This window comes from Haliotis rubra, unplaced genomic scaffold, assembly GCF_003918875.1.
Source record: "Haliotis rubra isolate DU_JTF1 unplaced genomic scaffold, ASM391887v1 Scf1381, whole genome shotgun sequence".
In the NCBI taxonomy this organism is placed as follows: Eukaryota; Metazoa; Mollusca; class Gastropoda; order Lepetellida; family Haliotidae; genus Haliotis; species Haliotis rubra.
Window position 1 is genome coordinate 140,966 of NW_025765316.1, and position 27,823 is coordinate 168,788.

At 38.4% G+C, this 27,823-nt stretch overlaps 1 protein-coding gene across 6 annotated transcripts in view; it reads right to left on the reverse strand.

Moving 5' to 3' along the window:
* Positions 1-1,493: 1,493 nt before the first annotated feature.
* LOC124268454 (GTPase IMAP family member 9-like) overlaps positions 1,494-27,823 on the reverse strand; it is a 29,174-nt gene continuing 2,844 nt past the window's right edge. For 2 of the 6 annotated variants that reach the window (XM_046703415.1, XM_046703416.1), the window contains 3 exons: positions 19,026-19,100; positions 14,606-14,797; positions 12,621-14,214 (listed from right to left, as the gene is read on the reverse strand). In XM_046703415.1, the coding sequence (XP_046559371.1) occupies positions 13,130-14,214; positions 14,606-14,797; positions 19,026-19,100 (1,352 nt within the window). In that variant the 3' untranslated portion in view covers positions 12,621-13,129. Of the gene's footprint in view, positions 3,715-3,970; positions 4,076-4,760; positions 4,799-7,905; positions 8,105-11,038; positions 11,453-12,620; positions 14,215-14,605; positions 14,798-19,025; positions 19,101-27,823 lie in introns of those variants that run through there. The other 4 variants (XM_046703418.1, XM_046703420.1, XM_046703419.1 and 1 more) reach the window with 4 other exon arrangements.

Below are 27,823 nucleotides of genomic sequence, written 5' to 3' on the forward strand. Positions count from 1 at the left end.
CTTGTATGACTTAATGATGTGTTATATATGTGAGACTTTATCCTGTGTTATCTATTTGAGACTTAATACTATGTTATCAATGTGAGACTTAATGCTGTTATCCATGTGAGACTTAATGCTATGTTATCAATGTGTGACTTAATGCTGTTATCCATGTGTGACATAATGATGTGTTGTCTTTCTGTGACTTATTGGTGTGTTATACATATGAGACTTAATGCTGCCTCATCCATGTGAGACTTAATGCTGTGCTATCCATGTGAGACTTAATGATGTGTTATCCTTGTATGGCTTAATGATGTGTTAGCCATGTGAAACTTAATGCTGTGTTATCCATGTGCGACTTAATCATGTGTTATCCATGTTTGACTTAATACTGTTATCCATGTGCGACGTAATGCTATGTTATCCATGTGTGACTTAATACTCTTATCCATGTGTGACTTAATGCTATGTTATCCATGTGTGACTTAATGCTGTTATCCATGTGTGACTTAATGATGTGTTATCTATTTGAGACTTAATGCTGTGTTATCCATGTGGGACTTCATGCTGTGCTATCAATTTGAGGCTTAATGCTGTGTTATCCATGTGCGGCGTAATGCTATGTTATCCATGTGTGACTTAATACTGTTATCCATGTGCGACGTAATGCTATGTTTTCCATGTGTGACTTAATACTGTTATCCATGTGAGACTTAATGCTGTGTTATCCATCTGAGACTTAATGCTGTGTTATCCATGTGGGACTTAATGCTGTGTTGTCTATGTGTGACATAATCCTGTGTTGTCCTTAATTCTGTGTAATATATAAGTGCCTTAATGCTGTTTCATCCATTTGAGATTGATTGCTGTGTTATCCATGTGCGACGTAATGCTATATTATCCATGTGTGACTTAATGCCGTGGTATCCATGTGTGACTTAATGCTGTGTTATCCATCTGAGATTTAATGCTGGGTAATCCATCTGAGACTAAATGCTGTTATCCATCTGAGACTTAATGCTGTGTTATCCTGTGTCACGTAATGCTGTGCTTACCATGTGAGACCTAATGCTGTGTTATCTGTGTGTTACATGATGCTTGTTATCCACCTGAGAGTTAATGCTGTGTTAACCATTTGCGACGTAATGCTATGTTATCCATGTGTGATTTAATGCTATGTTATCCGTGTGCGACGTAATGATATGTTATCCATGTGTGACCTAATGCTGTGTTTTAATCATGTGTGACTTAATGCTGTGATATCAAACAGTTAATAAATGCTGTTTTTCCGTTTGAGACTTAATACTCTTTTATCCTTGCTGCCTATGAACTGGAGTGAAGATTCCAACAGCCTGACTCAGCAATTTGTAGCCAGATTATTTGTCATGCATGTGCTTGAAATACAATGTGAGTAAATAAACTATCGATTAGTTTTAGATAATCTACTGTTGAACGAATAAGCGACGTCATAGCTGTAGTGTAATTGTAGAAACACACGGACAACAGGGGTTGGTTATAAGTTTATGTAAATACCCATACAAAATATTAGACATATCATTATCATGTGATATAAAAATCTCCAATATATCAGTCAAAAAAGCGTTTCAAGAGTAGTCATATCTTAACTGAACCTCGTAAAGAGTGAATCACAAAATGCGTCACAGAAACATGATATTTCTGGCGTGTTAACTGGCTTAATTGTTGGGCAGCTTGAATTTCCAAATTAATATATACATGTAAATCAGTCGTATATGAATTACCGATAGATGTACAAACGTAGCATGCATGTTTGGCAAGAGTACAGTAGCAAATGTTGAACACTTGAAACAGCAACCAGTAACACCAAGTATTGTACGACGTAACAATCCAGCTAATGGGAACTGATTGTAAGGCTGGTGGTAACTGAATCATCCTGGAGGAATTGAAAGAAAGAAGCTCTCGGGAGTCTGCTATATATATATGTCCCAGTGAATATGAGAGTACTAAGTTTGTACTGGACAGTAGTCAGGTTTTGAATGATTTGGATGTGGTTGTGGTATTATTCCAGGGCAAAATAGCGAGCACAAAATGTGTGGTCCTAGACATTGGAAGACACATTACTCCCAAACTCTTGTGTCCTTGTTGTTCTTGAAGACGACTTGTCTTATTTTGTGGCAGGAGCCTCAATATCGGACTTTGATGGCAAGTTGTGGTATTTGCGACGAGTCTTCAATAATCCAGTGAGGCTAGACAAGACTAAGGTCCAGTCATATCACACCTCTACATGGTCCCGATGCATTAGGTGTCTTCCGGTATATTTTGTTGATGTGGGACTAAGTAAAGGGAATCAGTGAAATACGAAGTCAGTTCTTGGGTCGATAATAAAAACCCGATATTAAACACCGAAAGTGTCAGCGTCCTTCGTCATAACAGATTATTCGCTTCTATCTTCATATTGCTGTTCAATTTAGTATTGAGGTAAAAGTCAGTTGATTGTCCAATTACAGAGTCCAGGAAAAAGTGAGGAAACTAAAACCTGACTTATGACCAGAGCAATGTCTTCTTGCAGGAGAGTGTTGGCGTGAAAGGCAGATTGACGAGCCAAAAAAGACATTTACTTAGAGAACAACCCTCTAAAAAACTTTCCAATTTTGGGCAGAACACTCCCAACGAGGGTTGGCAGGATGTTTCCAAGTATGCCCATTATACCTGGTTTCTCGTCATTGACTTCCTTTCGAGCGGTTTCTCTGAAGTTTGGCTTTTCTATTCCCAGTCTTTTCCTCACCTCCTTGTCTTTCTTCTTTCGTTCCATGTCCAGCTTGTTCTCTGATTCCTCCTTCTGTTTCTTAATGTCTCTCAAGGTCAGCTTCAGATTCATAACTTCTTTTTGGAGAGCAGCCATGTCTTTGTCGGTTTCGGCGTTATTTTCCTTTTCAATTTCAAGTTGTCGTATTCGGTCCTCCAGCTGTTTTCTGACTTCTGATGTTTCATCATGCTTCATCTGCAGTTTCAACTCAAATTCTCTCCAGATTGCGTCCCTCTCTTCTTGCCCCTTCCGTTCATGTTCCAGCCTCAGCTGCTCCTCTCTCATCGTCATGTTGCTCTCAGCCTCCTCAAACATTGCACTCGTATAGCACATACCTCCGTTGTCATCAACCATTTCGTCCACCAATGTGAGGAAGGCCTCGACATCTTGTTCCTTCTCCTCATCACTTCCTCTGTTGTTGAAGGCAACGCATCTGTCATTGCACGACTTCACAAAGTCTCGCAGTGGCTGGGGGACTTTCTTTAAATACCCCTTGATGCTTTGCTTTTCATGCAAAAGATCGTCCTTTCTAGTGAACAGAATGATGATATAGTCCAACATATCTTCTCCAAACACAAGCCTAAAATGGTTCAGCGTGTCTTGTTCCTCTTGGGTAAAGCGGTCAATCCTCACAACGAAGACAAAGGCATGAGGACCTGGAGCTGTCATCCCGACACATTTCACCACCTCCTTGGTGATTTCAGCATTCGTCATACCTGTGTCGAACAATCCAGGACTGTCGATTATTTGGATATCCCGGCCAAATCGATTGCTGGTTCCTCTCTGGCACCTTTTGGTAATAGATGATCCACATGCGCTTGATTCAAACACTTCTTTGCCAAGGATGTTATTGCCTGTAGCACTCTTCCCTGACCCTGTTCTACCAAGGAAAACTATTCTCCTTTCGGTTGGACCGAGGTCATTTAACGACCCAGTATCTGTCCCTGAAACACAAATGATGCCTGATTACAGACAGAAAATGCTGCGATAATTTATGAATTATCAACAATATTTACTTTTGTTATCTCCTGGGTTAAACTGTACAGTAACCCATGATGCATTACATACTTCTTTTACATCAGATTAGTTTGGCGTTAATTTCAGGCATATTATTCTTGAATATCTAGTACCTAGATGACGTAATATATATTTCAGTGTGCATTAAGTATGTATTTTAATGAACAGGATAAAGTTTGTTACCTGTCTTGCACCGACTTGGTCCCGGCATCGGCGCTGAACAGGCTTTGCATTTTTCCTTGCTGCCATCGTTTTCAAGAGTACACTTGCCGCATATCCATTCCCCATCTGACAACACAGATACCACCACATATATTGGGACTTTCACAAACACCACAATCGTCACTAAGGACTTCTTATATTTAGAATGTACAATAAATGCTCAACAACTTAGGCAAATTACTGGGTAAATGTGCATACCGCGATATACCTCCTACATGTCCTTTAAATGCACATACAAAATATAGTTAGGCAAATAACTGGGTAAGTGTGCACAGCACTTAAGGCCTCATAAATGGCCTTTAAATGTACATACACAATAAAGTAATTTTCTAGTTGCGATTCTCTGTTACGAAGCCTTCTCAACACCATGTGATGTATTTTCTGTTTGATCTTGTTTAATTGATATTTGATTATTGATACAAATGGAGCTAAAATATAACCTCTGGACCAAATTCCCTTGTTTGATTTCCAAAAGGAGAATCTGCCCCACACGCACAGAGCAGCAGATCGACAAGGATGGGTGCATAATTTGTGCCCCTGAGATCCATGCTTCTAGCCTGAATGTCCTGTCCCCAAATTTCACTCACTCACTCACTCACAATAACATTTACAATCACAATCACATTCACACACACTTAAACAGAATTGGGCAATTTGATTACATATTGTAACATATCGAAAAATAACTCTGGTTGAACTTTTGAAAAAGAAAGCATAAATGAAAGAAAAACAATGCACTGAAAACACCTACCCATGTTGACTGCTGACACTTTTCTGCAGATTTTTCACCTGAAACAGAAACAGAAACTGAACAAATACAAAAGACAAAGAGTACAATGTGGGTGGAGCTCACTGTTACCTTGGACGACTTACATTCTGCTGTGACTGAGGGGGGCGGTTTACAGGAGGGAACAAAATGGATGGATTTTAGGAATATTCCAGCAATATCACGACGGAGAACACAAGAAATGGTCTCCACATACTGTACCCATATGGGGAATCGAACCCGGGTCTTCGACGTGACGACCAAAAGTTTTAACCACTAAGCTCCCCCATCGTCCGGTCAACGAATGAAGCTAAAGAAACTGAAATGATCTGCCCTTGATCAACTTCATGACTAACTTTTGTATGTCCCCCTGACTCGCGTAATTTCTAACAAACACTGTCACTGACGTACTTTCTCAGTGACCAACACGGTCGCCGATTCCCGTACTCACTGACCAACATACTCTCTTTCTCAAGTACGCACGGACCTACGTACTGATGTACTCGTGTATTTACAGATACAAGTACTCGCTGAACAACGTACTGACGTAATCGTCTATTTACAGATACAAGTTTTCACTGACCCACGAACTGACGTATTCATGGAATTTCACATAAAGGTACAAACTGACCCACGTACTGACGTTATCATGATCTTACAGATACAAGTACTCACTGACCCACGTACTGACGTACTCATGTCATTAGAGATACAAGTACTCTTTGACCAACGTACTGACGTACTCATGTATTTACAGATACAAGTACTCACTGACCAACGTACTGACGTATTGATATACTTAAAGATACAAGTACTCACTGACCAACGTACTGAGGTACCCATGTATTTACAGATACAAGCACTCACTGACCAACGTACTGACGTACACATGTATTTACAGATGCAAGTACTCACTGACCAACGTACTGACGTACTCATGTATTTACAGATACAAGTTCTCACTGACCAACGTACAGAGGTACTCGTGTATTTACAGATACAAGTACTCACTGACCAACGTACTGAGGTACTCATGTATTTACAGATGCAAGTACTCACTGACCAACGTACTGACGTAATCGTATACTTACACATACAAGTTTTCACTGACCCACGAACTGACGTATTCATGTAATTTTAAATAGAAGTATTCACTGACCAACATACTGCCGTACTCATGCATTTACGGATACAAGTACTCACTGACCAACGTACTGACGTATTGGTATACTTACACATACAAGTACTCACTGACCAACGTACTGACTTATCTTGAACTTACAGATACATGTAATCACTGATCCACGTACTGACGTACTCTTGTATTTACAGATACTAGTACCCACTGACCAACGTACAGCCGTACTCATGTACTTACAGACACAAGTAATCACTGACCCAAGTACTAACGTACTCATTTATTTACAGATACAAGTACTCACTAACCAACGTACTGACGTATTCTTGTACTTTCAGATACAAGTACTCACTGATCCAAGTACTGCCGTACTCATGTATTTACAGATACAAATACTCACTGACCAACGTACTGACGTACTCATTAATTTACAGATACAAGTACTCACTGTCCTATGTACTGAGGTACTCGTGTACTTGCATAATTACTTCTATTTATTTCTGTTAAAACAACGCTTAATGTTTTGTTTCGTTGTGAACTTATTACATTTCCGTTTTAAAAGGAAGAGAATGATTGTATTTCTCAACACGTGACCAATCATTGGCATACCTAGTCCTGATGCTGTTTAGAAGTAAAGTAATAATTTCCGTCTGTTCTCTCACCCACGTGTATGAATATAAATTCATTTATACTCAAAATATAACATAGAGAACAATAAATATACTACTTGGTTAAAAAATTGCACATGGTGCCAGTCAGTCCCTAGTTTAGCTGGTTCAGACTCGAATATTTACAAAACGCTGCATTTTACTGTTAATTTAAACGATCAAAATGTCAGTTAAAGTGGTATCACCAACACACCCAACTCACATGCCATTACATGTTTGCTTTAACGAAGCAGTACATGGCACAACTACAACGAATTAAATACCATTATTGTTTTATTTTAACGAAAATGGATATAGCACAAACCCACCAAAACCAAGCAGGATATGGCACCAATACCAGGAGCTCAAGCAACATCGCATTTTGACTCAAACAAGGCAGGAAAGTGAGAAACTCACTCAGACAGTATTGGGCGAGTGAGTGAGTTTAGTTTTACGCCGCACTCAGCAATGAGGCGACTAATGGGATGGGGTGGTCAGGCTCGCTGGCTTGGTTGACACATGTCATCGTATCCCAATTGCGTAGATCGATGCTCATGCTGTTGATCACTGGATTGTCTGGTCCAGACTCGTTTATTTACAGACTTGGCCATATAGCTGGAATATTGCTGAGTGCGGCGTAAAACTAAGCTCACTCACTCACTACAGTGAATGCACTACTATCACCGAGAAGAGAGAGATGGATCAGTCAGTCAGATCATATCTCGTGTCCAGTCCAGTTGCCTCTTGTTCACAACAAAGACTGTCGGCAAGTTATATATTATACAAATAGCTGACTCTATACTATCTAAAAACATTGTCTACACAAGATGACATGGTCATCGATATCCCTCACAATGGTAAATATTTGTCGCGAATAACTGCTTATTGACTTTCTTTGTGTGCCCCTCTGATAAGTGTAAATTGGCACGCCTCCCACGACCTAAAACTATGAATACACGATGCCATTAGAAAGTGGTCACATATAACACATGTTACATTTGGGATAACACTTTCTCATAAAACTCTGAAAGTGACGGTTCGAATCCCGGATGGGACCCAACCAATTCTAACTAGAATCTGTACTATACTGACAAGGTGCAATCCAAAATATATATGTGTAACTCGAAAAATCACTCTTTAAATACATGTAGACACATCAGTGGTCCCAAGTTACTACAAAACAGACCGCCTCGGAACGAACACTATGTATCGCCGTCTATAAATACTTAAGCCAAAGTCATGGAAACTCGATTTTTTTTGTTTTTTATAAAACCCCAACGTATCAAAAGGCACAGTTCACTACTAGAACTTCCCATTTGTCACGTTTTGTAAAGGAATATTGTACCTTTTTTCACGATCTTCCATGTGGGGAGTCGAGTTCGGGTCTTCGGCGTGACGAGCCAACGCTTTAACCACTAGGCTACCCCACCGCCCCTAAAAGCCGTAATAGCGGTGACCAACATAACAGTATTGCAGGGTTTGCAAGACAGCGCGTGTGTGAATCTGAGTTGTTCAAGTGTTCGCTGGTCACGCCGATGGCGTGGAGGTTCGATTCCCCACATGAGTACAATGTGTGAAGACTGGTGTCCCCATTTCTGGTGTCCCCGTCGTGATATTGCTGGAATATTGCCAAACGCGCCGTCAGTATCTGTTGTCTAGTCTAATGTGTGCAGGAAGTCAACACTCGTTCCGATACACGATCTGTGACAGGATCATGTGCATGTTCTGTGAACCGGAAGTAAACCGCAGAGAACAATGCGACGCCGTGTGGTATACAGTAGATTTTTGTGAGAGGATATGTATTTCCCCAGTAGAAATATGACTAATGGCATCTGTGCAGACCCGTCTGTCATAAATGTATGTCTTGGAAAGTAGTGTCATAGCTTAATACTTACATATGAACGTGGGTGAGTGAGTTTAGTTTCACGCCGCACTCAGCAATATTCCAGCTGCATGGCGGCGGTCTGTAAATAGTCACGCCTGGACCAAACAATAAAGTGATCAACAGCATGAACATCTATCTACAGAATTGGGATACGATTTCATGTGTCAACCACGTCAGCAAGCCTGACCGCCAGATCCCGTTAGTCGCCTCTTATGATAAGCTTCGGTTACTGACGATCAATTCTAACACGTGACTGCATAGGAACGTATTAAACGCTTCGAGAATACCTTGACTCATCACTGAATTTCAATATAATGTCTATTACGCCCAAAGTATAATGGATAATGTTTCTGCCTCAGAAATTGACGTTGTATATCAAATAGCTTTAGAAACTTGCTTCATTCCCCTGTTCACTGTCATACGCTGAGCCGTATATTATTATTCTTTTGTCTAAATAGACGTGGGGGAGTCGATAGAGCTGAAGATTGAATATGTGAGTGAGTCGGGTGTTACGCTGCCCTAAATATCACGGCGCGGGGACACCACAAATGGCTTCACAAATTGTACCCATGTGGAGAATCGAACACGTGACGTGTGAACGCTTTAACCACTTGGCGACCCCACCGCCCCTCTTGTCGATGTAGTGGCAGGAATAATCGATTATGTTTTGTATGTATTGGACGATATATAGCTGGTAACCTCACCGCCCTAGAGCTGACAAAATGCTGGTTAAAGTTTGCCCTACTTACCACTGGTTCATATTTTGAGCAGGTCCGTGTATTGAATGTTCAATAGACGTACTTCAACCTTTTCATGTGATCACTTTCTACCATTGACTTTAGAAACATTTGCGGTTTAATATTTTGCTGCACGTTCGATCTCAAATTCATTTTGTAGCTCTCAAAGCTCAGGTAACAATATCGTTAAACACAGGAACGTTATCTAAAAAACAGGGAATCATTGCATAGATAGTAGTACTAGTTGTCAATTATAGAATGTGAGCGTCACTCCAGGTTGCAAGTTTCACGGTCATTGTAAGTAAGGGAGCTTGAACCTTGTTTTTTTTTAATTAATCCGGTACGTTCCGTATTATTAGAGGCTGTATGAGAAATTGGCGTATGACTAAAGGGCTACAGCCAGTAAAACAATCGTTAACAGTTTTGGCTTTGTCAATGTCGCGATCGGTAAATAGTGGAATCTGGATCCTTACTATCCAGTGATTGACACTATGAGCATCGATCTAAGCCACTGGACAATCACATGTAATCAACCATGGCAACGAGCATGTACGTTAGAAGATAAGACAAGAATATCCCCAATAATCTCAACCTGAACAGAATATTTCTTCATATTTTATTTTCCCCCTATTTCTTTTTGAGTAAATGAGGGCCCCCTCAAAACCAAAAACCAAAAAAACAAAACAAAATATATATATAAAAATAAAAAATAATTGAATGAATAAAAAATAAAGATATATAAATGAATAAAAATAAATAGAATAACGAAGAAATTAGGTAAAACTAAATCTACGTACACCCTTATCATATTTTTGGAAAACCACTGCACGTGACGGTCCCGTCCACGATTCCCCATTTCAGAATTCAAAAGGAAATTGACAGTACGGACCACCTCCTACACGCTCACTTCTCGATCTAAACTAGACATTCTCGGGAAAATTTCTCATGCACGGATTACAAGTAAAAGAGGTATATTGCCGAACACAACTTCAACTACAATAGAAGACATGTAGTACCAAAATATAGAGGTGAACATAAGCTGCCCAAAGGTACGAGATAAATACATGTATGTACAAATCCTAAGATGCAAAACTGACCATAAATACATAAATAAACTGTCCCACCCATACGAGATAACCTAAATCAATGCAGTACATGAGGAAAGTATGCATTACACTGTCACAGACAACAAAACCCTGATGAATCCCTAATGAGAGAGAGAGAGAGAGAGAGAGAGAGAGAGAGAGAGAGAGAGAGAGAGAGAGAGAGAGAGAGAGAGAGAGAGTGAGAGTGAGAGAGAGAGAGAGAGAGAGAGAGAGAGAGGGTGGATGGGTCGCTGAAGATCTTTGCGGGTTAAACGTGTATGATATTTTTACTTTGTCGGTATGAGTAATTGCTTGCTTGGCAAAATAATTATCTATCAAATTATAGGAAGTGAAAGCGTTATATAAGTTGTATTCTAAGTTAAACAACATATAACGAGTTGTAACAATTCTCTTAACCCGTGAAGATCCGGGTTAGAATTGGTCTTCAGCAACCCATGCTTGTCGAAAGTAACGACCAAAAGGGTGGAGTTGTCAGGCTCGCTGACTTGGTTGACATCGTATCCTAATTGCGTAGATCGATGCTCATGATGTTAATCACTGATTTGCCTTGTCGAGACTAGATTATTTACAGACCGCTGTCGCATAGCTGGAATATTGCTGAGTGCGGCGTTAAACAATAAACACACAAACATAACATTCTTGAAACCATTTTTCAAATTGAAGCAAATATTTTCATCATAAAAAGTGAAACAACATAACAACTGGTACTATGAGACTATGAAGTATGATGCTGGTATCAGCGTGCCTTACCTTATGCTTCAAACGCGTTCAGCCGTTTAGAACAAAGATCAACCACTGTCTCTTTTATGACGGGTGTATTTATAGACAATAAGCTTCCCCTTTAAAACAGCAGGAAACACGACAGCGTTATCTGCACAGGACATAAAACGACCTCACTACTGTTATCCATTGTTCTATCACAATACTGGTGTCGTAACATGATGACTTATTCTTGAGACAAATTATGGGAAGTTTGTTAGCCTATGCTAATGATTGATGCAAAAGTTTATGAAACTTAAACTTGAAACCTGAAATTAATTGAAACATAGTCTCATATTCTTGTTTAAGTTGTTTCATTTTGTGTATTTAAGTAATAATAAAATACAAGTATGTCACGATATAGGTTCTCGAAGGGACGAATCGTATGTGTTGGGGTGTTTTAAGATATTTTAGATTTTCATACTAGTTAGGGCTTCCTTGCCTCTAGGCAGGAGACCTATTGTAATCGTTCGGATTATTATCTATTATTTCGCCGATTTTTGTACCAAACATACCTCCTAAACCAATGCTCCGATTCGCTTGCAAAAAAACACACAGATGCCCACCGAGGTGAAGATATTCCGCTTAAAAATGTCTAGGCTCTAGGCCCAATAGCAAAGGGGAGATAGTTCAAAGTTAATTCCAAAGTTTCAAAGTTTAACAGCACATATCTCAGGAACTATTTAGTCCAACACCTCCAAATCTCTTGTACAGATGCACAATTGAATTCCCAAAATTTTGCCTGGACGGGTCAAGTCGTTAAAATGTACCGTTTGGCAGTTATTTATGTTTTCAGTTTTTGGCCATGTTTTTCAGCAGTTTTCGGAGTAGTTTGCTCCCAAAATGTGCTGAGCTCGAACCATCAGCTCTAGACATTCCAAACTTTCCATAACTGATGTCCAGTAACCATTGTGCAAATTCTGCACAAAAAGTGCCAGTATGGTAGATGAAGTCTTGGTGATTCCAGAACACTAATTGTTATGACCGTAAGCCCAAGAACAATTGAGATGCAGCCTTTTAAAGAGGGAACTATTTCTTCTGCAGAACTTCTTAAAAGGGTACATGACCCCCGCGACCCCGGCTGTATTTGGAAGATCCGCTCGCCTGTTACAAACGGGTTCTGGCTCCGTTTTGGACAATGATTTCTAGCCCTCATCGTTGCTTGAAACAATATTTTTACAATTATATCTGTGATATTCTAGTTTTTTTTACTGTCCTTCGCCGACAGGTTTACATAATTTACCATGATTTATTATGTAATTATAACTTGTGTTTAGTCACGATATGGCTGAAATATTGTCGATGTGACTAAAAATCCTAACTCATTCACTCGAAGGGGCGAATCGTATGTGTTGGGGTGTCTTCCCCTGGGAGTATAATAAATGTGTTATGAGTTCGAATACTGGTACACCATGAAAAGGTTTGCAAGGTCCATACCCGTGTGTATTTTTAACCAGGAGTAATGTGATAAACGTATACAGTTTATATTAAGCTGACACGCTGTAAACCTCGAAGCCATGTTAAACACAAGTGACATACTCACTGTGTAACTATACAAAATGAAGAAAGAATGTTCAGTTCAAGAGAATTGTATTTACAAAATCTACAAGACATCAGTTAAAATATGTGGTTCTATGGAAGCAAAACTGAGCAATTATCCAATATTGATGCAAATATTTTGATCTATTAGTGATTATACACATAAATTTGCTGTAACTAAGACATTATCTGTAGTGAGTTGGTAGGCAAGGCATATGATACTCTCTACAGGTGCACTCAAACAACCCCCCACAAATGGTTAAATTGAGTTTTACACCGTTTTAGCCATATTCCAAAAGTATTACAGTGGACCAGAAATGTGTTCCACACACAGTACCCACAGAGGGAGTCGAACCTAACCCTCAAGTGTGACGACAGTCTCATTGCCCCTCATTGAATGTGATTGATCGCTATATATACCAATCCCATCAGAGTATTAAGGACATGAATAGCACGTGTCAGCTGGTATGCTTCTGATATGTAAATCCTAAAACCCTTACATTCAGTATCGGTAGAAATAATATATAAATATAGAATAACGCCTCAGAAGAATGGCAAAAAGCGACGAATAGCAAGATTTACAGCAACCTTTACAACTAGCTTCAATCCGTTTTTCAGCAGGTTATATGTGAAAGAGTCTCCCTTGTCTACCTCATCGACAGTCCTGTCCCTGAAGTCAATCATGGCCATCTCTTCATCAATAGCTCGTTCGCGCTCCAACATTTCTTCGTCAATCTCCCATGTATTCCTGTCTCTCATTTGCTTGAGATCTTCAATCTCCTGTTTCAACGATGCAATTCCCGATACATCGACATTGTCATTAGCTGTACCCTGTTCTAGAACCTGTAGTTTCTGCTGAAGTCCGCTGATGGTTTTGCTCGTCCTTGCTTCAGCTTGTTGGTGCCTCCACTCACATTCTTCTCTGATCGCATCCTTCTGTAACTGCACTTCCTTTGCATGCTGTAGTTGCAACTGTTTCTCTCGTGTCTTCATTATCTTCTCAGCCTCCTGGTACATCTCGTTGGTGTAACAACCCCCTCCGTTAGCACACAGCATTGTGTCGACTATGCGAAGAAATGTTTTTACATCTTGTTCCCGCTCATCCTCAGAACTTGTCCGGTTGTCGAAAGCCACGTATCTGTTTTCACAGTTTGCAAGGAGGGTCTTAAGGTTGTCGGGGACACCTTCTAGAAACAGTTCGATTGTGCTTTTGTCATTAATCAAGTCATCTTTCCTTGTAAACAAGACCACCAGGTAGTGAATCATATTCTCCCCAAATATTTCCAAAAAAGAGCGAACAGTTTTTTGCTCTTCTTCTGTGAACCTGTCAATCCGTACGACAAGAACGAGTGCATGAGGACCTGGAGCAGTCATTCCAACACACCTGACAACTTCTCTGGTGATGTCTTCATCAGTCATTTCAGTGTCAAACATACCAGGTGTGTCTATTATAGTAATGCGACGCCCAAATCTGCTGGCCTGACCTCTCTGGCACCGACGAGTTACCGACTTGCCGCTTGCAGTTGAATGGAAGAAATTGCCGTTGAGGATGTTGTTGCCTGTGGCACTTTTACCCGATCCAGTTCTCCCCAGAAAAACGAGTCTGAGATCATCTGTACATCTGTAGCCTATAACACAAAAAACTGCATATAGATAATGCCACACACACACACACAGATATATATATATTATATATAGTAACATTAAAAGCAATATACATATATATAAGAATAACTGCCGCCAAAGTTACTTGGGACAGATGCAAATATAAGGTTATCACTATAAAGGGTATCACTGTCAACATTTGTGTGTAGAAATAGCTTAGAGACAGGTTTAAAAGGCGATCATAGTTTGGAGACAGACAAAATTGAAGTATTGAAATTGCAAAATTTGTGTGGAGAACTTCTTGTTGGTAGTGGTTATTCCTTTACCCGCTGAAATAGTCCACAGTGTAGCTTGTTGCAAGACATTGCTACGGGAAGTTCAACTTCTATCGCTAGATACGAATACCATGCTCACCTTTGTCATTTGCCTTGCTCCGGGAGACATCACGTTTATCGTACATATCGGAAAATGGCCTGCGTGGACGTGTTTCTAAGGAGTCGTTGCCAGTGGATACAACCAAATGGTTCACTTCCCTTGTTAAATCACACAGTCCACAGTTGACAGATCCCGCTCTGTTTCTGTAAGTGCAGTGTGAACATGTCCAATCTGCAGAGAAACCAGGAACATGTATGGTTGAGGAAAAGATACGGATTTTGACTTTGACTATTCAAGAATGCCTGAAAGTACCCTTGTACTTCGGTGATATAAGATTATAAGATTTTTTATTTTGCACTATTAATTTTCAGCTTGAAAAAGATATGACGAAAATGTAAAATAAGAAAACTACCTCCCATACCATAATCCTCATCATGTATTATATATACATACCAGAACCCTCATCATGTATTATACATACCATAACCCCCATAATGTATTATACATACCATAACCCTCATCATGGTATTATACAGACCATAACCTCATCATGTATTAAACATACCATAACCCTCATCATGGTATTATACATACCATAACATTCATCATGTATTATACATACCATAACCCTCATAATGAATCATACATACCATAACCCTTATTATGGTATTATACGTACCATAACCCTCACCATGTATTATACATACCATAACCCTCATCATGTATTATACATACCATAGCCCTTCATCATGGTATTATACATACCATAGGTCTCATTATGGTATTATATATACCATAACCCTCATCATGTATTATACATACCATAACCCTCATCCTGGCATAATACATACCATAACCCTCATCATGGTATCATACATACCATAACCCATTTCAAGTATTATACATACCATAACCCTCATCATGTATTATACATACCATAACCCTTCATCATGGTATTATACATACCATAACCCTCATCATGTATTATACATACCAGAACCCTCATCATGTATTATACATACTATAACCCTCATCATGGTATTATACATACCATAGCCCTTCATCATGGTATTATACATACCATAACCCTTATCATGTATTATACATATCAGAACCCTCATCATGTATTATACATACCATAGCTCTTCATCATCGTATTATACATACCATAACCCTCATCATGTATTATACATACCATAACCCTCATTATGGTATTATACACACCATAACCTTCATCATGGTATTATACACACCATAACCCTCATTATGGTATTATACACACCATAACCATAATCATGTATTATACACACCATAACCATAATTATGTATTATACATACCATAACCCTCATCATGTATTATACATACCATAACCCGCATTATGGTATTATACATACCATAACCCTCATTATGGTATTATACATACCATAACCCTCATTATGGTATTATACTCACCATAACCATAATCATGTATTATACACACCATAACCATAATCATGTATTATACATACCATAACCCTCATTATGGTATTATACCTACCATAACCCTCATCATGTATTATACATACCATAACCCTCATCATGTATTATACATACCATAACCCTAATCATGTATTATACATACCAGAACCCTCATCATGTATTATACATACCATAACCCTCATCATGTATTATACATACCATAACCCTCATCATGTATTATACATACCATAACCCTCATCATGTATTATACATACCATAACCCTCATCATGTATTATACATACCATAACCTTCATCATGTATTATACATACCATAACCCTCATCATGTATTATACATACCATAACCCTCATTATGGTATTATACACACCATAACCTTCATCATGGTATTATATACCATAACCCTCATTATGGTATTATACACACCATAACCATAATCATGTATTATACACACCATAACCATAATCATGTATTATACATACCATAACCCTCATCATGTATTATACATACCATAACCCGCATTATGGTATTATACATACCATAACCCTCATTATGGTATTATACATACCATAACCCTCATTATGGTATTATACACACCATAACCATAATCATGTATTATACACACCATAACCATAATCATGTATTATACATACCATAACCCTCATTATGGTATTATACCTACCATAACCCTCATCATGTATTATACATACCATAACCCTCATCATGGTATTATACATACCATAACCCTAATCATGTATTATACATACCAGAACCCTCATCATGTATTATACATACTATAACCCTCATCATGGTATTATACAAACCCTAGCCCTTCATCATGGTATTATACATACCATAACCCTTATCATGTATTATACATATCAGAACCCTCATCATGTATTATACATACCATAGCTCTTCATCATCGTATTATACATACCATAACCCTCATCATGTATTATACATACCATAACCCGCATTATGGTATTATACATACCATAACCCTCATTATGGTATTATACATACCATAACCCTCATTATGGTATTATACACACCATAACCATAATCATGTATTATACACACCATAACCATAATCATGTATTATACATACCATAACCCTCATTATGGTATTATACCTACCATAACCCTCATCATGTATTATACATACCATAACCCTCATCATGGTATTATACACACCAGAACCTTCATGATGGTATTATACAAACCATAACCCTCATTATGGTATTATACATACCATAACCTTCATCATGGTATTATACACACCATAACCCTCATCATGTATTATACACACCATAACCCAATTCATGTATTATACATACCATAACCCTTCATCGTGGTATTATAAACACCATAACCATAATCATGTGTTATACACACCATAACCATAATCATGTATTATACATACCATAACCCTTATCATGTTTTATACATACAATATCCCTCATCATGGTAATATACATACCATGACCCTCATTATGGTATTATACATACCATATTATACATACCATAGCCCTTATCATGTATTATACATAGTTACCATAATCCTCATCATGTACTATACATACCATAATCCTCATCATGTATTATACATACCATAATCCTCATCATGTAGTATACATAGTTACCATATCCCTTATCATGTATTATACTTACCATAATCCTCATCATGTATTATACTTACCATAATCCTCATCATGTATTATACATACCATAATCCTCATCATGTATTATACATAGTTACCATAATCCTCATCATGTATTATACATACCATAATCCCCATCATGTATTATACATATCCTTCCCATATCCCTTATCATGTATTATACTTACCATAATCCTCATCATGTATTATACTTACCATAATCCTCATCATGTATTATACATACCATAATCCTCATCATGTATTATACATAGTTACCATAACCCTCATCATGTATTATACATACCATAATCCCCATCATGTATTATACATAGTTACCATAACCCTCATTATGGTATTATACATACTATAACCCTCATCATGTATTATACATACCATAATCCTCATCATGGTATTATACATACAATAAACCTCATCGTGGTATTATACATACCATAACCTTCATCATGCATTATACATACCATTACCCTCATCATGGTATTATACATACCATAACTCTCATCATGGTATCATGTTAAAACGATCCCAGGTACTGTGTATTGCTGAATTAAAAACATAATCCTCATCATGTATTATACTTACCATAATCCTCATCATGTATTATACATAGTTGCCATAATCCTCATCATGTATTATACATACCATAATCCCCATCATGTATTATACATAGTTACCATATCCCTTATCATGTATTATACTTACCATAATCCTCATCATGTATTATACTTACCATAATCCTCATCATGTATTATACATACCATAATCCTCATCATGTATTATACATAGTTACCATAACCCTCATCATGTATTATACATACCATAATCCCCATCATGTATTATACATACAATAAACCTCATCGTGGTATTATACATACCATAACCCTCATCATGTATTATACATACCATAATCCTCATCATGGTATTATACATACAATAAACCTCATCGTGGTATTATACATACCATAACCTTCATCATGCATTATACATACCATTACCCTCATCATGGTATTATACATACCATAACTCTCATCATGGTATCATGTTAAAACGATCCCAGGTACTGTGTATTGCTGAATTAAACACCAACAAACAAGCCATAGGTATCAACGGGCGTAATCGTAGTGTAGTATATACATTAATTCCGTAAATAATGACACATACCGAATTTTCCTACAAAATCTTTCGGCTTTATCTCGAGGGTTTTGAAAATAGAGATGAAAAACGCGTAGGAGGAACATTTGTGTTCATTATCTTTTGATTACATATAGAATGTTTCAAACTTCGCCAAATGCGACATTACCTGTTATGTGCTGGCCGTATGCATCGCACACATCACTGTGAACATTGATACAGGTACAGCTCGTGCACTGCCACTCTGAAAAATGGACTTATATTTTTGGGGAAAGATACGAAAACAGCACATACAGATACAAAATTACAAAAATTCTAAAAGCCCAACCAGAAATTGTGAGTTTGTTTGCTCTGTGGCTGGTGACGACGTAATTGTACAAACAGAGAAATCAAGTATATCATGATTACGGCTGAAACAATTCTACTCTTCAACAGATCAAACATTCATTGCGTGTGTGTGTGTGTGTGTGTGTGTGTGTGTGTGTGTGTGTGTGTGTGTGTGTGTGTGTGTGTGTGTGTGTGTGTGTGTGTGTGTGTGTGTGTGTGTGTGTGTGTGTGTGACATAGGCTGTGTGTAAGTGAGTGAGCTTAGTTTTAAGCCGCTTTTACCACTAATCTAGCAATGTCACGGCGGCGGGCACCAGAAATGGGCTTCACACATTGTACCCATATGAGTAACGGGGGTGTGACGAGCGGACGCTGTATGTAGTTGCTTGGCTACCCTACCGCCCCAATACTAAGTGAGTGAATGTGGTGAATGTGGTGTACATGTGTGTGTATATGTGTGTATGGTTTATGCATGCTTGCGTGTGTTGTGTTTGTATGTAAATAATGTGCGTTGTGTGCATGTGTGTATGGTGTGTATGTATGTTAAGGTTTCTGTGTGTGCAAGAGGCCATTGTGTAAGTGTACGTAAGTGGTGTCCTTGTATCTGGTGTGCGTGTGCATGTGTGTGGTATTTGTGTGTATTTGTTTATTGTAGCGTGTGTGGTGCGTAGCCTTTTGGTTAGTGTGTGTAAACGTGATACCTACATTGTTTAGAATGGACACTGGATAAGCTGATGTGATATTTTTCACGAATGGCAACACCCCCTCTATACAAGGACACTGTATTAAAATCTACAAAATGTACATATTAACATTTTCCAAATTCAAGCATTATACTATTAAGATTTATGACCATTTTTTACTTTTCACCACATCTTGATGAGAACTGCCTCTTTTCATGATTTGGGAATATGATAAAAAACAAAACAACTGATTATGAAACTAAAAATATACAGTGAAGCCCCGTTAGTCCGGACCCCGATAATCCGGATGTCTCGCCTCCCGGACGATTTCAGCTTGTTACCAATCTATGCCTATTTAATTTGTCTCGATAATCCGCAACACTATCCTGACCAAGGCCAGGTCAACACCTTTCAAACGCATTAGTACCACCACATGGCGCCCGTAGGTGACTTCCATGAGGAAAAGTTGTGCTTGAGATTTGATTAGGCAACACATCAGGCGAATTTGATATTCACCATATTATCATGGACATGTACAGGTAGATGCGAGACAACACAGTGCCACGCCTGTCTTAAACTGGCAAACAACAGTTTCCTATGTAGCAGTCATCGATAAATGCATGTTTAAAACAGTATTAACAGTATTGGTTTCAGAGCATTCTCTGGCTCACACCTAACTGGTATGCGAATACATGTCTCTCATACATGGACGCGTGAAGATACGGATTAGAATGGGTCTTCAGTAACCCATGCTTATTGTAAGAGGCGACTAACGGGATCGGGTGGTCAGGCTCACTTTGTTGACACATGTCATCGTATCCTATTTGCGTAGATCGATGCTTATGATGTTAATCACTGGATTGCCTGGTCCAGACACGATTATTTACAAACCAGGGCAATATAGCTGGAATATTGCTGAGTTTGGCATTAAACAACAAACCCACTACACAACACTACACTATTCGTTGGTCTTTCAACAGTAGATCAGCATTTCAATGTTAAAATAAATGTTAGGGCTAGGATTGAGCAACTAACAACTTATTGGTAATTTTGAGATAAAAGAGACAATCATGTCTTGTTGAAATCAATAGTTTAAAACATAGAAACGCAATAGCGTCTATTCAATTATCCACAAGCTCCAAAGATGGGTGGATGCACATTAAAGTACCTGGCAATCATCACATCTGAAGCACCTTGGTTGACCATACCGATAACCTGATTCCTTTCGTCTTGTGTCAAGTGTGGCATTTTCTCAAAGTGATTGAGTTCCACAATTCCTTCCGCTTAACAGGGCCTGGGTGCAGATAATGCATGTGCACAGCGTGTTTCATGAATGTGGTTGTGTTTACGAGAAATGTCAAAGGTTCAGTTTTAAGTATCAAAGTTCATGTGAGAGGAATGCTCCGGGACTCGAACTCGAAATGGGCCAGAATAACAGCCTTTTATCCCTACATCCTCTGTATCGCAGGAAAAAAAATCTTCAATAGAACTTTTGTAAGTTTCAGGACAACAAAGACCAATTGCGTTTTTAATGGCTTACAGTACATAAAAAAGACTATGGCGTCCAAGGAAGAAAAACATACCACCACCACCCACTCCCACCTCTACATCCTATGTTGCGTCATCTCCTACATCAGGAAATACATATCAAGAAGGAAGATACTTTCTTTGCAAAGAGGATGTTTGAACCAGTTGATATCACGCATGGTGCACGCACTGGGACATGGCATCCAGAAAAGGACATATGGTTTGCCGTGACTCACTGGCTTTGGCATAATGAAAGTTGATTTTCCTATTAAGGTATACATGTATGGTGACTAAAGTGGGACGTCAGTAGCGTCCTTGACAGGTTGCGACAACACAACACATAGTACGTTACTCTCTAACTTTACACATAGTAACATTAACATAGTACGCTACTCTCTAACGGTACACATAGTAACATTAACATAGTACGCTACTCTCTAACGGTACACATAGTAACATTAACATAGTACGTTACTCTCTAACGGTACACATAGTAACATTCACATAGTACGTTACTCTCTAACGGTACACATAGTAACATTAACATAGTACGCTACTCTCTAACGGTACACATAGTAACATTAACATAGTACGCTAGTCTCTAACGTTACACACAGTAACATTAACATAGTACGTTACTCTCTAACGGTACGCATAGTAACATTAACATAGTACGCTACTCTCTAACGTTACACACAGTAACATTCTCATAGTACGTTACTCTCTAACGTTACACACAGTAACATTAACATAGTACGTTACACTCAAACATTGCACATAGTAACATTAACATAGTACGTTACTCTCTAACGGTACACATAGTAATATTAACATAGTACGTTACTCTCTAACAGTACACATAGTAACATTCACATAGTACGTTACTCTCTAACGGTACACATAGTAACATTAACATAGTACGTTACTCTCTAACGTTACACATAGTAACATTAACATAGTACGCTACTCTCTAACGTTACACACAGTAACATTAACATAGTACGTTACTCTCTAACGGTACACATAGTAACATTAACATAGTACGTTACTCTCTAACGGTACACATAGTAACATTCACATAGTACGCTACTCTCTAATGGTACACATAGTAACATTCACATAGTACGTTACTCTCTAACGGTACACATAGTAACATTAACATAGTACGTTACACTCAAACATTGCAGATAGTAACATTAACATAGTACGCTACTCTCTAACGGTACACATAGTAACATTAACATAGTACGTTACTCTCTAACGGTACACATAGTAACATTAACATAGTACGTTACACTCAAACATTGCACATAGTAACATTAACATAGTACGCTACTCTCTAACGGTACACATAGTAACATTAACATAGTACGTTACTCTTTAACGGTACACATAGTAACATTAACATAGTACGTTACTCTCTAACGGTACACATAGTAACATTCACATAGTACGTTACTCTCTAACGGTACACATAGTAACATTAACATAGTACGCTACTCTCTAACGGTACACATAGTAACATTAACATAGTACGCTAGTCTCTAACGTTACACACAGTAACATTCACATAGTACGTTACTCTCTAACGGTACGCATAGTAACATTAACATAGTACGCTACTCTCTAACGTTACACACAGTAACATTCTCATAGTACGTTATTCTCTAACGTTACACACAGTAACATTAACATAGTACGTTACACTCAAACGTTCCACATAGTAACATTAACATAGTACGTTACTGTCTAACGGTACACATAGTAACATTAACATAGTACGTTACTCTCTAACGTTACACACAGTAACATTAACATAGTACGTTACTCTCTAACGGTACACATAGTAACATTAACATAGTACGTTACTCTCTAACTTTACACACAGTAACATTCACATAGTACGCTACTCTCTAACGGTACACATAGTAACATTAACATAGTACGTTACTCTCTAACGGTACACATAGAAACATTCACATAGTACGCTACTCTCTAACGGTACACACAGTAACATTAACATAGTACGCTACTCTCTAACGGTACACATAGTAACATTAACATAGTACGTTACTCTCTAACGGTACACATAGTAACATTAACATAGTACGTTACTCTAACGTTACACACAGTAACATTAACATAGTACGCTACTCTCTAACGGTACACACAGTAACATTAACATAGTACGCTACTCTCTAACGTTACACACAGTAACATTAACATAGTACGCTACTCTCTAACGGTACACATAGTAACATTCACATAGTACGCTACTCGCAAACATTGCACATAGTAACATTCACATAGTACGCTACTCTCTAACGTTACATATAGTAACATTCACATAGTACGCTACTCGCAAACATTGCACATAGTAACATTAACATAGTACGTTACTCTCTAACGTTACACACAGTAACATTAACATAGTACGCTACTCTCTAACGGTACACATAGTAACATTAACATAGTACGCTACTCTCTAACGTTACACACAGTAACATTAACATAGTACGCTACTCTCTAACGGTACACATAGTAACATTCGCATAGTACGCTACTCGCAAACATTGCACATAGTAACATTCACATAGTACGCTACTCTCTAACGGTACACATAGTAACATTCACATAGTACGCTACTCGCAAACATTGCACATAGTAACATTCACATAGTACGCTACTCTCTAACGTTACACATAGTAACATTCACATAGTACGTTACTCTCTAACGTTACACATAGTAACATTCACATAGAAGGTTACTCTCTAACGTTGCACATAGTGACATTCACATAGTACGCTACTCGCAAACATTGCACATAGTAACATCCACATAGTACGTTACTCTCTAACGTTACACATAGAAGCATTCACATAGTACGTTACTCTCTAACGTTACACATAGTAACATTCACATAGTACGTTACTCTCTAACGTTGCACATAGTGACATTAACATAGTACGCTACTCGCAAACATTGCACATAGTAACATCCACATAGTACGTTACTCTCTAACGTTACACATAGTAACATTCACATAGTACGCTACTCTCTAACGTTGCACATAGTGACATTAACATTGTACGCTACTCGCAAACATTGCACATAGTAACATCCACATAGTACGTTACTCTCTAACGTTACACATAGGAACATTCACATAGTACGCTACTCTCTAACGTAACACATAGTAACATTCAAACAGTACGTTACTCTCTAACGTTACACAAAGTAACATTCACATAGCACGCTACTCTCTAACGTTACACATAGTAACATTAACATAGTACGCTACTCTCTAACGTAACACAAAGTAACATTCACAACTATCACTACACAGTAACACTTTCACTGGACCTGTTGTAACTCTTACTACACAGTAACACTTTCACTGAACCTGTAGTAACTCTTACTACACAGTAACACTTTCATTGGACCTGTAGTAACTCTTACTGCACAGTAACATTTTCACTGGACCTGTAGTAACTCTTACTACACAGTAACACTTTCACTGAACCTGTAGTAACTCTTACTACACAGTAACACTTTCACTGAACCTGTAGCCACACTCATTACATAGTAACACTTTCACAGAAACTGTAGTAACTCTTACTACACAGTAACACTTTCACCGAACCTTTAGTGACTCTCACTACATAGTCAGTAATACTCTCACGGAACCTGTAGTAACTCTCACTACATAGTAACACTTTCACTGAATCTGTAGTAACTCTCACTACACAGTAACACTTTCACTGAACCTGTAGTAACTCTTACTGCACAGTAACACTTTCACTGAACCTGTAGTAACACTGACTACACAGTAACACTTTCACAGAACCTTTAGTAACACTGACTACACAGTAACAGTTTCACAGAACCTTTAGTAACACTGACTACACAGTAACACTTTCACCGAACCTTTAGTAACACTGACTACACAGTAACACTTTCACCGAACCTTTTCGTAACACTCACTACACAGTAACACTTTCACCGAACCTTTAGTAACACTCACTACACAGTAACACTTTCACAGAACCTTTAGTAACACTGACTACGCAGTAACACTTCCCCTGAACCTGTAGTAACACTGGCTTCACAGTAACACTTTCACCGAACCTTTAGTGACACTCACTACACAAGTGGCATTGCTCACTAAACAAGTAGTAACATTCGCACCCTATCAGAGTAGCCTCGTAACGAAACTGCTTTTGTTTATGATTTCGTTTACATCGAACAAAACTGACACGACACCGATGTCGAATCAGACCCAAATATACCGAGTTGGGGCCGTCCAGACTGGGACAGAAATAGCTTCGCTGTCATGCTGTGCTCGCTGAGCGCAGCCCTAACGTGTGTCACTGGTGAATACAGTGTGCCTGGTCTCTCGACTGTATCATCAACCAGTGTATTGCACTGTTTTAATTTAAAATTACTCTAAATGACTTGTCTGTAGTGTTCAGTTGACTGTTTAACAAGCAGTTATCTTATCAACACTTGCTAAGATGGTGTTAAACACTACTCAACGCAATATCTCTTAACGTAAATATCTGCTAATTTATACCCATCTCAAGATTGCATTTTGTCAATATTTCCTTGTACACTTTCGGATCACAACTTTCCCCAAAAAGATAAGAAAACCGTCAGTGGTCAAAACGCTATAAATATAGCATGTTTCAAAATAGTTGCGCCCAAGTAACAGTCACCACTGGTGTTACAACGCACCTAGAGAGCACATATGAGAAAGCAACGTATACTGGTGGAGGACAAACATTATGTGGATATTAGTGAAAAATACCCTGTAATTCTTTCTGTTAGAGAATCCAGAACAAGCATCGACCTTTCGAACTATTAAGTTTCACTCTATATTTAACACCTAGTCTTCAGATTTGGCACTGGCGATAACTGGACTGAAAGTGATACGTGCAAAGTGGCTTTGGAATGTTCTTTTGGTGACAATTATGAGAAATAACTTTTGATGAATGCGCCTGAACATCTTTTCTTTAGTTAGCTTGTTGAATTTTCATTTCACGTGAACATGTGCTGCTTAATGGTGAGTTTTGTAATACATGGAGCGTCATGAAGTTATCGGTTTAGTGAGTTCTGGAAAATATACCAGCGCCTTGAGCAATTGCGAAAGGCTAGTTGCCTGGTAAAGTTATGTGCGCTATATAAATATCATATATCAAAATATCATATATCATATTGAACTCCCTGTTGAACAACGTAAGTGGCTACATTTACACTAGTGAGTCCTAGCTTTGCTGTTGAGGTGCTGTTGAACTCCTTGTTGAACAACGGGCACGTCCTAGCTTTGCGAGGTGCTAAAGATGTGGTCATGTTTTTAATTGTCACAACCAGTGGCCACTGAGCACTAGTAACGAAAAGTGATACTACTTCAACGTAGGTATTATGATTTACAACAGTAACACCGGGTGTTCGCAGTGAGGCCAGCGTCGTATACCTAGACAAGGTGTCTGTGTGATGTGGGTAGTGGATCCTTAGATGTGGTAAAACCGGTGTGTTGAAGAAGGGCCACATGAACATGATCATAAACACAATAAAAGGGAGGTAATCCCTACACTTTCAAGTATAGTCACGTTACAACTGCGACATGTTATTTTATAAGTTCCCCCATATAGCTGGAATATTGCTGAGTGCGGCGTAAAACTAAACCCACCCACTCACTATTTTAGAATAAGCTAGTGCAATGGAACTGACATTAGTAGGGATAAGTACAATCATACGAGCACGTACTCACGCATGCCTACAAACAATACGCACGCACACACTAGTCATGTCGCTGTAGCGTAGCAATCTTAACAGCGACATTAAACCCACTTTTCCCCCACATCCCTAATAATTTAACCGACCACCTCCGTGGTGTAGTGGTTAGAGCGTCGTAAATAAACGTTTCATTTCTCGAGAATGTTCTTAGTTCCTGAGGAAATTGTGTATTTTTAGTTATGACATGTCAAAGTGTCTTGACATAGTTTCAGGTCGTCGCTGCACAGATCTGTTGTTACTAACACTACACAAAGAAAAAATGTACATGGTAGTTATAAAGTCGCTTTGATCCACTAAAGTTAAGATACATCAATTCAATTAACTTTCACATGGGTTGCCACATCGGCATGTTGGATCCTCGTTTAAACATTCTCTAAATACATCTTGTTTAATTCACTTTCACAATGCCTTCTTACACTATGTTTTCAGAGAAATACGATTTATCAATTCTTAGACTGATTTATTTCTTAACAAACATGCAATATAACCCATTATGAATTAGCAATGTATACAGCCTAAGAGATTATGGTAAAAACGAGGATTCAGGAATCTTTATAATATTAATATGAATTAGCAATGTATACAGCCTAAGAGATTATGGTAAAAACGAGGATTCAGAAATCTTTATAATATT